This window comes from Haplochromis burtoni, unplaced genomic scaffold (genome assembly GCF_018398535.1).
Source record: "Haplochromis burtoni strain Fernald_Lab_line unplaced genomic scaffold, NCSU_Asbu1 Contig_232, whole genome shotgun sequence".
Taxonomy (NCBI): domain Eukaryota; kingdom Metazoa; phylum Chordata; class Actinopteri; order Cichliformes; family Cichlidae; genus Haplochromis; species Haplochromis burtoni.
The window spans coordinates 390,963-403,513 of record NW_024582593.1 but is presented as its reverse complement, the minus strand read 5'-3'; the positions used below and the strand labels follow the sequence as shown (position 1 = coordinate 403,513).

At 43.3% G+C, this 12,551-nt stretch overlaps 1 protein-coding gene across 5 annotated transcripts in view; it reads right to left on the bottom strand.

Moving 5' to 3' along the window:
* adgrg6 (adhesion G protein-coupled receptor G6) overlaps positions 1-9,258 on the bottom strand; it is a 98,559-nt gene extending 89,301 nt beyond the window's left edge. For 2 of the 5 annotated variants that reach the window (XM_042226872.1, XM_042226873.1), the window contains exon 1: positions 8,812-9,255. In XM_042226872.1, the coding sequence (XP_042082806.1) occupies positions 8,812-8,813 (2 nt within the window). In that variant the 5' untranslated portion in view covers positions 8,814-9,255. Of the gene's footprint in view, positions 1-8,811 lie in introns of all 5 variants that reach the window. The other 3 variants (XM_042226874.1, XM_042226871.1, XM_005937633.3) reach the window with 3 other exon arrangements.
* Positions 9,259-12,551: the final 3,293 nt, after the last annotated feature.

The window sequence follows — 12,551 nt, the reverse complement described above, 5'->3', positions numbered from 1 at the left end:
ACTGAAGGTAGTTATCCCAACAGGAATGACTTCTATCCTTCAAGGAAATGTTTAAATAAAGCCGACATCAGTGGGTTAAACTGTTTATATTACATATCTTCAGTCAGGTACCCATACTCTAGGCTTGCTCTCTGTGGCATTGTTTGCAGCATAACATTATTCAAAATCAAATTTAATATAATCAAAGAGTCACTTGATTTGCAACTTAATGAAAAACTGTGGAAAGTCTCCAAATTAAAAAAAAGTCCAATAACACATCTGAATGTGTCCGTTTGGGAGTATTTCAGTCCCACACAGGGATCCAAACTAGTCAGCCACATTCAGGAAGATGTTCCAGGCACAGCGTCAGCACACCATTGTTTCATGTTTTATTCACCCATCAGCTGGATCCTGCCAATCTATCACACACACACAAACACACACATCCACTGTCAGCCATCTGACACCTCTTATTTTCCTGACGGCTGTGAGGTCGGGACACTTTTATCTCAGCACAGATGAAACCAAAAGGTCGAGTGAGGCTGTCATCTATAGTTTATCAGGGTTAACCATCCAGTGATCCAAATCTCAAAGGCCTCTGGGAGGAACAGCGATGTGGAGACCCAGCTCGTCTCTTCCTGATTTAGTCTCTTCCTGCAGTTGAAACGAATGTTTACAGTACTCACACACACACACACACACATCGGGCGGGGGTATCTAATTGACATAACGCTTTCCCTAGCCCCTTACCCTAATCCTAACCATGAAAAATGAATGCCTAACCCTAACCAAACTGTAACCCTGTCACTGAAACCACATTTTGAGTCTCAAAAATGCCTTCAAACCAGGATTTTGATCCCCATAATCGCTGTTGGTAACACACACACACGTACACACACACACACACACATGTATACACACACAGCAGTGCAGGATGCTGAAACCACAGTCACAAAGGTTTTCTACCAAAGTCCTTTCCAGTTATTTTCCACAGACACACACAGTGGGTTTGTGGAGGTTTTGTTTGTCGCCTGTGTATAAATTATAAATAGTAATAAATACCCGCAGCATCACACAGACAGTCTGCTTATTAAAAGCAGGATCTTATAATCTGCTCCTTCCACATATCCAACTCCAGGTTTGCTTGAATCACTGCTAATGAAGTTTCTCTGGATAATTCCTCACTTAATCAATTATTATTAATTATTAAGAAGGCTGATAATTAACTACTCTCATTATTAATATGTATATTAATATGTATTTATTTGTTTATTTTTGTTTACGATCTACCAAAATATCCTACTGCTGTTTTTTTGAATAACTTGAATAACTTTTAATGCACCTGGGCTCAGCAGACAGAGGGCCAAGTGGCAGATGACAGAAAACATGAAATTACAGCGGTTTCAAGGAAGGAAGTGACATCATCTGTGCACTATGTGCTTAACGCAGTGAAGTGAATCTAAAGTTTGTTTTCGGTGTCTCGGACGGTCCCTCATGACTCTGGCTGAGTTGATTTGATTGTATTTTGTTGTCTCTGTTGTCAGGAGACTGTAAAATGCAGAGAAGTGACAGCTGTGCTAAAAACTGAGCAAGAGCATAAACTCGGCTCCTCTTTCATGGTTACTGAGTTATAAGATCACGTAATACTAAACTATGAATCACAGCAAAAATGACCCGAAGACCGAGAAAAGTTGTTCACAGCTTAAAAACTCCGAATGTCTTTAAGTTTCAGAAGAAACCACATCATCTCCACAACAGCGTTCAGGTTGTTCTCTCAGCTGTTCATTAACCCATTGGACACTTAACGGCTGGGACTGCTGGGATCTTTTTGTGGCTCATATTTATCAAAAACACTTAAGAAAGGTATGGCCCCCAGGTCCTTGTGTTTTCCTACCAACTCCATGATGTTAAGACCAGAGCTGTGTGGGAGCGAGTCCTTGTGTTTCTATTGATACTGCATGTATCTGCCAGTGATTGGTGAATTCCTTGAAGAGGCCAAAGCCGCCCAAGATACACCCACCGCACTCCTATATATGCTCGCCATGACAGCACATGTAGCCAGCATCCTCCTGAACTTCACTCAGGCAGTACTGCCACATCTGCACCGATCCAGGAGGTAGAAGTGAAGAAGGTTAGCATATTTAATGATAATGGCACACACACTTTGTACTGTGTGGTCATTTTGGCGAAGACCAACATGTGGCTAGCAAACCTAGCATGGTCTCTAGAACAGCTTGATGATCAGAAATATATGAAGCCTGCACGGCACTTCATTCACTCTGTGACTGAACTGATTAGGACTTTGGTATTGATATCCATCCCTGTGCGAATCCAGAAAGAGTACGCTGTGAAAAGCCTCGATCACATGGTTGATCCCAGCTACTTCAAAGTTTCCTCGTCTGTCTGTGCACAACCAAAGACAAATTTTTTTCTCACGACAAATTTGGCCGTTGATGTTTCCAAAGGTCCAGAATAATGTGGACCTGAGCTGTGGACTTTGCCGAAGCTACACATTCAGTGAATATTCAACGGTTTAACTCAGCAAAGTTTTCTCGTCGTCACCCTGTCTGAGCTTAAACTGCTAAGTCCTCACGCTGAAACAAAGTCACGTCTCTATGTGCGAGGCAGCAGATGGCCTCAGCGGTGTGTTTGAACAACTTTACATGGCAGCTGCACACTTCCTCTGTCTCCGCAGATCAAACCAGTGAATTATTCAACACACTAGGAAGAAATGAAAATTGTACAAGGTAGAGAAAGCAAAAAGACGAGCAGAAACATTTCGGTCTCTGGGAACTTTTAATTAGAATTTTTTTCATCATTTGATGCAAACTTGGCCGTCCTACTACTGGGAACAGTTCCTGCATCATAAATATTTAGAGCAGAGAGAACAGAGCTCGATTTTAATTTCATCGTTCAGCTTTGTTGTGTCCAGTGCTGCAAATTCATGCAGCTCCTGACATTAAAGAAAACTCGCCTCTTTGTCAAGTCATGCGTCTTGTTTTCTCGGTCCTCCTCCTCCCAGCTCCATCTCTGCTGTGGAAATGGGAGTGAATGACAAGAAGAGCGAGGTCAGCGAGCAAGGCGGTAGACATGACCACATAAAGGCGGCGATTCATGTGTCCGCAGCGCTGGATGGCAGCCTGCAAACCCCTGCTTCAAGCCAGGCATTCTGTGGCCCAGAGGTTATTCTGAGGGTTTCACTGCAGAACAACTGAGAAAATCACCTTTCACTGCAGGAAAAGGAGCTCTGACATGACTCGGCAACACAAACCTTCTCTGCCCAACCCCTCTGCACAAGCAGGAACACCTTTGTGACTCACCCTCAAGTTCATTTACATTGAAGGTTAATAACCTGGACATGAGTGAGAAAACAAGCCTGACAGATGTTTTTCATTAAAATTGATTTCTATTAATTACAACCAACTACATTTTACTCAAACTGCTCATGTTTGACACACAAGAATCAAAGAAAGCTTTCCGACATCACGCTGAACATTTTCTGTCAGCGTCACCTCATTCTTTGTATTTCTTATCTTGTTGCTGTTTAACTTCTCTTTCTGGTCTAATTAACAAACCAACGGTGTCAACTGCTTCCTGATTGGACCCTACCACAGATGCATTACTGAAGGATTTGCCTTTATGTCATCACTAAATCAGTGCAGTCACTAAAAACACAAAATAAACTGTGTCTTTTACCTGCTGTCACTGAAGCCTAGAGAGAGGCTCAGCTTCCAAAATCTGCTCGGTTACATGCTGGAAAGGGCTGATGTTTAAATGTAAATATGTGTAAGAGACCAGTCCCCACTGCTGCTGCGTCAACTACTGCATTATACACCATCACCAGAAGCTGCATCCTGCAACAACTTTAACAGACCTAATTCAGTAGGGTTGCAGTTCAGTTTTATGTTATAGTAGCTAAGACAGAAAACACCGAACTCTGAGAAAAAATACTTCACCATCATCAGCGTAGATCAACAGCAGGAAACTACACTGCTGAAAGCTTACGGCTGAAGCCCCGCCTCTATGTGTTTTACAGTTTTTAAAGCTGAGCAGAGAGTTACTCTGTATTATGGACACGTGAGTTGAAAATAGAATTGCGCCTCCAGATGGAGAGTGATGGGGATGTCATCGATACTGACGACATTATTGATTCTGATTAAAATCCTGAAAACAGGATAGAAAAGGCTTGAATGTGACTCAGGTGTGCAAAAACTTCACTAGCATGAAATTATCCATCTCTAACTGCCACATAAGCATGCCAGTGGGCAAGCCTTCATCCTTTTAATTAACCTCTTATCCAGTTTAGGGCTGCAGAGGTGCTGTTGTGGGGTATGCAATCCTTAAAAACACTCCTCAGAGACCCAAACGCCTTTCAGACATCATGTAAGACAAAGTCTGGATCTGTGTGAAGACCTTTCTGTAAGTCAGAGAAAGAAGTATGGATTCTCTTATGAAGTAAGAGAAGGTAAACAGGGACAAACTGTTTGACTCTGTAGATGAGTGTATTATATTCTAGAGATGTTAATCTAAGATATTTGTGCTCTTTATTCTTCTGCGTTGGCGTGGCGCTCAGATTTCTGTGTCGTGCATGTGTAATCAGTCTGTTAAACAGGCGCACTTGTTTTCTATTCTGTCGGCTTTGGGGGTGGAGAACAAAGTCATTCAGGATTAAATCTCCATAGCAGCACTCGTCTCGCTGCAGTATCCCAATATTAACAATTCTTCAAACTTGGTGGAGGTCTGAAGCCCACACAGGAACCTGTCCTTTCAACACTGCAGCCAAGTTCTTGTCACGCACACGGTTGTAAATCTAATTTATTGTGAGAAACTGTTTTAACTGCCCTCCTCAAACATGTGTACAGAAGATCAGCTAGAGCTGCCTGACGCTTGATTTATGGCCCATTGTCGTGTCCGTCTGACCAGCCTGCATGGAGAGGACGACGCACACTGAGACGCACTTAAACGCAGTCCTCCAGCAGAACAAGAGCATGACGCCTCTGAGTGATGACGCTTTGCATATTTTGAACTCCAATTGGCTGAAATTTTAGCCTGAAGCAAAAGGGAAATGACCACAGCAGAGATGACTGTGAAAAGGAAGAGCTGCCGAAAACATCAGCGCTGCCCGCAAGCGCCGATGCAACGCGCTGACCGGAAACAATGCCCTCCAATGTGGAGCCGTTATTTCTGACACAGACGCTCTTTGTCTGCTGTGAAGACGGCAGAGGCGAAGCTAAACGCACCAACAGCAGCACGGACCAGAGGACACACAATTCAGGCTGTGCAACACAAGTGTGACAACAACAGGTGGACGATACCTGTGAAGGAACCACGGGGTGACCAGGGTGACATGTTTAGCAGTTTTTAATCCAGCGATGACATATTTATTTATTTATTTTATTTACAACAAAAATGGGTAGCTCTTAACTCTCAGAATTTACTGCTTCATTTTCTTTGTGTAGTTTCCATCATATTCAACCAATATGCTTCACTCTTTAATAATGGCATTCATAGGATATTCAGAAAACTTGACCTCTGACCTTGAGGTCACTGATATTCAAAATCATCATGAGATTTTTAGTAAACGGACAACAACATGGCGTGTCTGATATTCCCTTTCCTTTTAGCTCCGCTTTGGTCTCTGCTCGCTCCTGGAAGCTGCGCTGTTTGATCAGCTGCACTGCAGTGATGTCTCTCTGCTTTATGCAAACACGCACAGATGCAATGGAAATGTGCTGCAAAACCAAAAATAGGGCCTAAAGCACACTAAATGTTCCAAAGATCTGTCAGCTCGGTGCTGATCCTCAGGGGGCTCCATGCTGGTGACTGATTCTGCTGTTGTATTTTAAGCACAATCACAGCACTTAGTGTGGACAGCTAAAAAAAACCTACGCTGCTCATTCACAGCATGGAGCCCTTTTTTGACATTATGACTGTTGTTAATTACTGGAAGGCATAAAAACATGTTTTTGGAAGTGGAAGAGTTTTAAGATGTCCAAATGAATTTCACACATGATGAGCTCATCTTCATAACTCTGTGTAAACAGCTCATTATGATTTATTAGTTACCAGCATAACATTTTAAATGAAATTAGCCTTCAGTGCCGAATCCGTCTTTGACTCGGTCCACTGACACAAGTACTCATCACAGGGATTTATTTTTTCCTGTTTTTTAATGCATGTGTGCATATAGCAGTTTCTAGGATTTAAAAAGGAAGCGACTTAAACCTGTATTCTTTCTCATGACCAGCAGGGGGCGACACCTCTTCCTGCACAAAGAAGTCTGTCGGAAAACAAGCCTCCCAGTCTCACCTGGGACCTCGTTAAACACGTTCCCTGTGACTTTACTGTTCCACTCACTCATTTTCACTTTTATTATATACATCACAATGCTTAGTTTGTAAAAGTTTGTGCGCCCGTTTCACGACGAAAAGGGGAAACGAGGCGAGCGCCTCTTTCTTATCCTACCAAATGTCACCAGGCTCAGACTCACGGTGCAGGTGGAGAGATCAGATCTTCCCCTTTAACTTAATTAAAGCACATTCCTCTCTGCTACGCCTGACCGCGAGCTCGTTCTCGCTTATCGCCGCCGTCTGGATTTCATTCTGTTTGAACATAATTTTCATTTTAATATGTACATGTATCAGGGCTCCTCAGTACACCTGGAGGATTGGTAACTTCACCTCACACACAGACACACACTTCCCGTCATCAGAATGTCATTTGACGTCACCTCGCGCCTCCGTTTAAAGGCGGCCTGTTCGGCGCTTCACCTTCTGGGACCCTTGGTGTGTTTTTGGCCGTATCGCCTTCGCAGGTTGCGTAACACCTGGCAGTAAACAAGACCCTAAACAAGACGCTCTTTGATAAAGTCAGAACTCGATAAAGAGGAATCCTCTCCCTGCAGGGGACTGCGGAGGCTCTGAGGACCTGTGAGGATGCATCTTTCATTTCCTCGAACATCACTGATTGGTTCTGGAGTCACCGCCGTCCCATCTTCACAATGAAACACGTTACTAAGGCACAAAGCCTCCACAGCTCCTGTCATGCTGTGACACACAAACATGACCCACACCAACAGCATGCTGGTGCAGCGGTCACCATGCTCGCCTCTCTGGGTTCAAATCCAGCCCGGGGCCTTTCTGTGGGGTTGGGATACCCACTGACTGTAAATGCCCCTCGGGTCTCTCTGCGTTAGCCCTGCCACAGACTGGTGACCTGTCCAGATGTACCCCGACTCACCGTATCATAGCTGGGATAAGCTGCATGGACAGACAGCATCATCTGAAAAACAAACTACTTCACTGACTGAGCCGGTGTTGTGCCAAAAAGTGATTGTCTGCCAAAAACTGATTTCCTGTATTTGCCCAAAATTGATTGCTCGTATTTAAACTGCTATAAGTAACTTGTTGGGCTATAATATATGAAACAGATGTCAAATGCATCCCTCATGGATTACATATAGTCATCTTGAGCCACAAACAACATTCGTGTGACAAGGTAGAAGCCACAATCAGTTTTTGGCAGTGACTTTTATATAACCTTTATTTTTGCAGTTAAAAACAATCTCATTAACATTAAAAATGTCTTTTGTAAGAGTAAGTTGGCCAACAGGACAGCAGAAATGTCAGCAAATATTACAATAGGTCTGTAAAAATATTTTAAGTAGGGATAAAGGACCGGATTGGTTATAATGTAAGTACAATAACACAGAGTTGTGAAGATACTTGAAAAACTGATAATTTTTTAATTCTATATATTACCCCTTTGTAAACCCTGTTCACCGAAGTCTATTTACGAACATACGTAAAGATATTACACATAAAAAAAATACACGGAAACATTGGAAATCAGTTTTTGGCAGACAATCACTTTTTGGCACAACACCGGCAAACAGAAACTTTCTACACGGTGCCTCCAGGGTCTTTTGGTGCGTTTTGCTTTCATAACGTGTGCGCTGTCAGACTCACACGCACACCTGCACATATGAAGCACGGGTGCTTATTTAACTCTACACAATACAAAAAAGTCCACAAAGTAATCAAAGACTCTTCACAGACTAATCTTTTATAAACTGTGGTAATTTAAAAGCAGTTTTATTAAAGAAAAACAAAGTTTCCGTTTTGGTTCCAATCACGTTTCTACACTTTTCCATGGGACTCTGTTCACAGTCCGAGATTTTCTGATTCCTAAACAAGATCTTAGTCCAGTTTATAATGATCGATCTAAGAATTGAACTAGTTGAAGTATAATCGAGGTGTTTTAACTGTTTAAGCCAAGGTTTAAACCCGGGACTGTCCCAGCTGTGCTCGCAGAGTTTTTACATGTTTCAAACATCACGTCTTGTTCCTCACAGGACTCAAGTTACGTGCTAGACCTGGAGAGGTCTGATATATTAGGCCTGTGTAGTCTGAACTCAGGGTTTCAGACAAAAGACAAAAGAAAAGAACCCAGAGGAGTCTGTGCGCTTTCTACACACACTGACCCGCTCCCGCGCGCACTCCGTCTCTATCACCATAAACATGTGCACACATCTGCAGTCAGCAGCATCATGGAAACAGATCTGCTCATTTTCCACAGGAGTACTCAGCTCAAAGAAAAGCACACATGATTTTCCTCATTAACGGCGCGTCCATCAGAGCTGAAGACTCAGCTAACCAGGAGCCTCTCCACGGAGGCTGCTGTGGATCCACTCTGTGGATGTCTCACAAACGGGAGGCAAAAACACAGAAACACTCAAAGTGAGTCTCTGAGAAGCTTTCAGAGCAAACACCAGACAGCAAACCCATCCTACACGAGTCTGCAGCTGAAACAGCCTCACACTTTGTGACTTACATGTTTCACTGGAGCGGCAGCTGGTCCCCCCGCAGGATCATTCTCCCTGTCCGGTGTCCGAGGGAAGGTCTTCTTTCCTCCTTTTTCTTTTCTCCCTTTTTTCCTCTTTCCCTTTTTCTTTCTCTGCTTTCCAGTTTTTTCTCGCGCTGAAAGTTTTCAGACTCCAAATCAGCAAATCCAGAATGCGCCCAGGACGCGCAAAAGTCTCCAAAGTTTAGAGAGTGAGACGGAGGGCGATGCAGAGAGAGAGAGGCGGGGAGAGCGAGGGGTGGACTCGCTTTCCTGACCCGGACTGCCCGGCGAAGGAGCGCGAAGACGTTTCAGCTGAGGAAAAACACAAGCACGGGCTTTTACTTCAGCTCAGGCTGGAATTTATACGATTAATCTTCCGCCCAAACCATCAAAATAAAAGCTGTCTGACAGAACAACCAGAACAATCAGCTGTCACACTGAGCACGGCCCCACCCGCAGGTCTCACCTGCAGGAGCAGATCCTGGAAAATAAAGTACAGAGGAGACCATCAGGCTTTTATTGTGAAAAACACACTGCGCGCGCGCGTCATCCACAGGTGGTTCACACATGACAACAACATGAGAAAATAAAAATAAGAAATCTGTCTGTTACACAAACAGGTGACCTCTGACCCCTGAGACTCAGCTGATCATCAGTGCCATGGTAACAGGAGCCTCATCCTGCCTGTGAGCTTCAGGGCTGTGCGTGTGTAGATGTTCCCTCAGTGTTGGCTAGCTCAGTTCCATCTATTTCTTTGTTCCTGACAACTTTTAAAGTATTTTAATTCTGCTTGATGTCATTTCCAGCCACGCATCAATTTCAGAGCTGACCGCTCATTTTAAACCAATGTTTCAGTGATGAGGTTAGAGTTTGTGCTCCAAACAGCCAGGCGCATAGTTTTTTTTTGCTCTTGGGTCCATATGAGATCACAGAGGGCGAACTGAGCAAGCAGGCGACACAGCGTTCATTTCTGCATTTTCACTTATTCGTTAATGACTTGCAGATAAATGCTGCTCATTACCAGCATGCATTGTGATTACTCGCCCTTCAGTGGTCAGAATGTTCTTGGTCCAGGGAGGACAAGGAGCGCGTGCAGATGAGTGGAAACAAAGAGCTGCACGCTGCATCTCATTTGCCTCTAAATGTCAATCAAGACGAACTTCCTGCCTGATAAGAAGTTCGGGAGCTGCACAGATTTGCATTCTGCTGGAAAAACTCCTGAGGGAGGAGATCCCTGAGGGCCAGGAAACGCGTCTGATGGAGTCGGCGCACAGACATGATGACGCCTGACGCAGCAGCAGGTAACCGCCCTGTCCTGCTCCCAGCTGCATCCTCACTGAACCAAACTGGACCCACACGAGTCAAAGAACTCCATCTGCTCTGCCCACTCTTTCTAAAACGTTCTCTTAAACGTGCTCCGAACTCGAGTTCATACCACAGATTTTTCACACAGTTTGAGTCTCAGTGGTCTTTAGCTCTGGTAAAACGTTTTCATGCTGTAGTTCCTGCTGCACAAGCGTACACTTTACCTGTGTTGGTACTAGACTTTGTTCCAAAGGTCGGCGGAAGCTGAAGGTGTAAAAGGCACAAACACCTGTCAGGCCCAAATTTAAAGCTTTAACAGGATCAAAACAGGTGAGTTTAAAAAAAAATGTTCTCAGATATTTCTGCCATGAAGCTGGGAGTCTGGAGGGCGCCTCAGGTGGACATTAGAGGAACTGCAGCACACCCATCTGGCCCTACTGGCTTTACGTTTCAGTCCTGGAGGTCTCACGTCGACAAATATCTACAACAGCGACTCACAGCTTTCAAAGTGGAGCCCTCTTATGAAAACATCAGCTTCGGGCTCACAAACTCATGCTGCCGTTTAATGAAGTAAGAAAGTTTTCTGAGAGCAAAGAGACAGAGAGAAAAAACAGTGAAAAAGGAGCAGGCTTATATAATATTAATAAAAAGGAAACAGTTTGTTCCTGGCAGATCCACCAGAAGAATAAAAGCACTTTTATGACAGAGGACAGAACAAGAAGTACAGTGACTGGAATCGGCATGAAAAGTTAAAAACGAGTCTTTCAGGCTTCAGTCTGTTTGTCTTCCAAATATAGAAGCAGCAATTCTTCAATACAGAGAGATTAAAAAAAGCAGATGAAGACATATGAACAAGGAATGAGGAGGATGCACTGATCACAGGTCTGATTCTTTCCGAATCTTCATAATAATCAACAACATGCTGAAACAATAACGATCTCGGCATTTAAGACTTTTCAGGTTTGAGGAACTTCACCTTCAATTTTTACCATTAAAGAAAAAACTCAGTGACTCAGTGTTTTATCAGAATGATGATTAGTTTGATAGAGAAGTGCATTTATGTCTGATGATTAAAGCGTACTTTCATCTCTCACCCTGTCTCCCCGTCTAAAACAAAACTCACGCTTCTCTTCCAGTGACAATCTTTATTCGTGGAGTAAGTAAAGTAAAACAATCGGTCCTCCAGCTTTAGTGATCTAACATACAGGAGGCCTCTCTAATAAATCTTAGAGGAAGCGGCTAAGGCAGGTTTATGTTGACATAGAGGAACTCTTCCTGTTATAAAGAAGCCGGTGATTCAGGTTCTGGAGCAGCTGTGGGTAAATCAGACCGTTTGAAACAGAAGTCAAACAGCGTCTGCTAAAAGCAGGGGTGGGGAACTCCAGGCCTCAAGGGTCAGTGTCCTGCAGGTTTTAGATATCACCCTGGGTCAACACACCTGAATGAAATTGTTCTCCACCCTTTCCTTTACCTACCAGACCCTTGTACCGCAGGATTAACCTGAGTGTCCCAGTCCTGGACGTTTTTGGTTTTTTTTTGTTGTTGTTTTTAACTGGGAGGATCCCAGGCCTGATTTTTGTTGATGTATTCTAAATGTTCTTGTTTTATTGTTATTTACTTTATTCTCATTATATACATATTCATTTGAAATTTCATGTTATGTTCATACATGTTAAAAATACCTGCAAATAAAATGAGTTCAGTGACAATTACTGTTTGTTTTAATCAAGTTATTGATAACACAAAAGTTAAACTAATGCAACACATATAACAACATAACGAATATATTCAAATAAATACATTTCTTCATGCATAACTCATTTTGGAACGAATCTTTCAAGAATTGAAAACAGTCTGTCCATCCTTTCCCTGTTCTCTTGCGCTCTCCTCTCCTCTCCTCAGCCTCTCTTTGCTGCCTCATGTCCTTTCTGATGAGGTCTAGCAGCTCATCATCCCTGTGTCTTTTCCTCTTTCTCCTTGTTGTGGGTGGCTGACTCACTTCCTCATCACTTTCGTTTTGGTCACCCACTGCTGAAATTAGGACAGGAGGCCTAATGGAAAGCCTTTGTCCTATCACCTATCACATTCATGAGGACACTCCAGTGCCAAGTACCAACAGTGAGCTTCCCACTGACTCCCTCTCCTGAGCCTGGATACTTGCAATCCTAAAGGCAGAGGAAATCAAAAAAGACAGTAGACAAATAAAAACAACACAACGACTCTTAGTAATTGCACATTTATTAATGTGCATTCTTAAGAATTATCTTCTTGATAACACGCATACATACTTTGTATTTTTCTTTAAGATTTCCCATTTCTTTCTGGCCTGCAAAGGGGTGACTTTCCCCTGCAGGTCCAGCTTCTCCAGAACTGCCCTGATCACACTCAAAAAATAAGAGAAGAGAAAAAACCATGGCAACTAT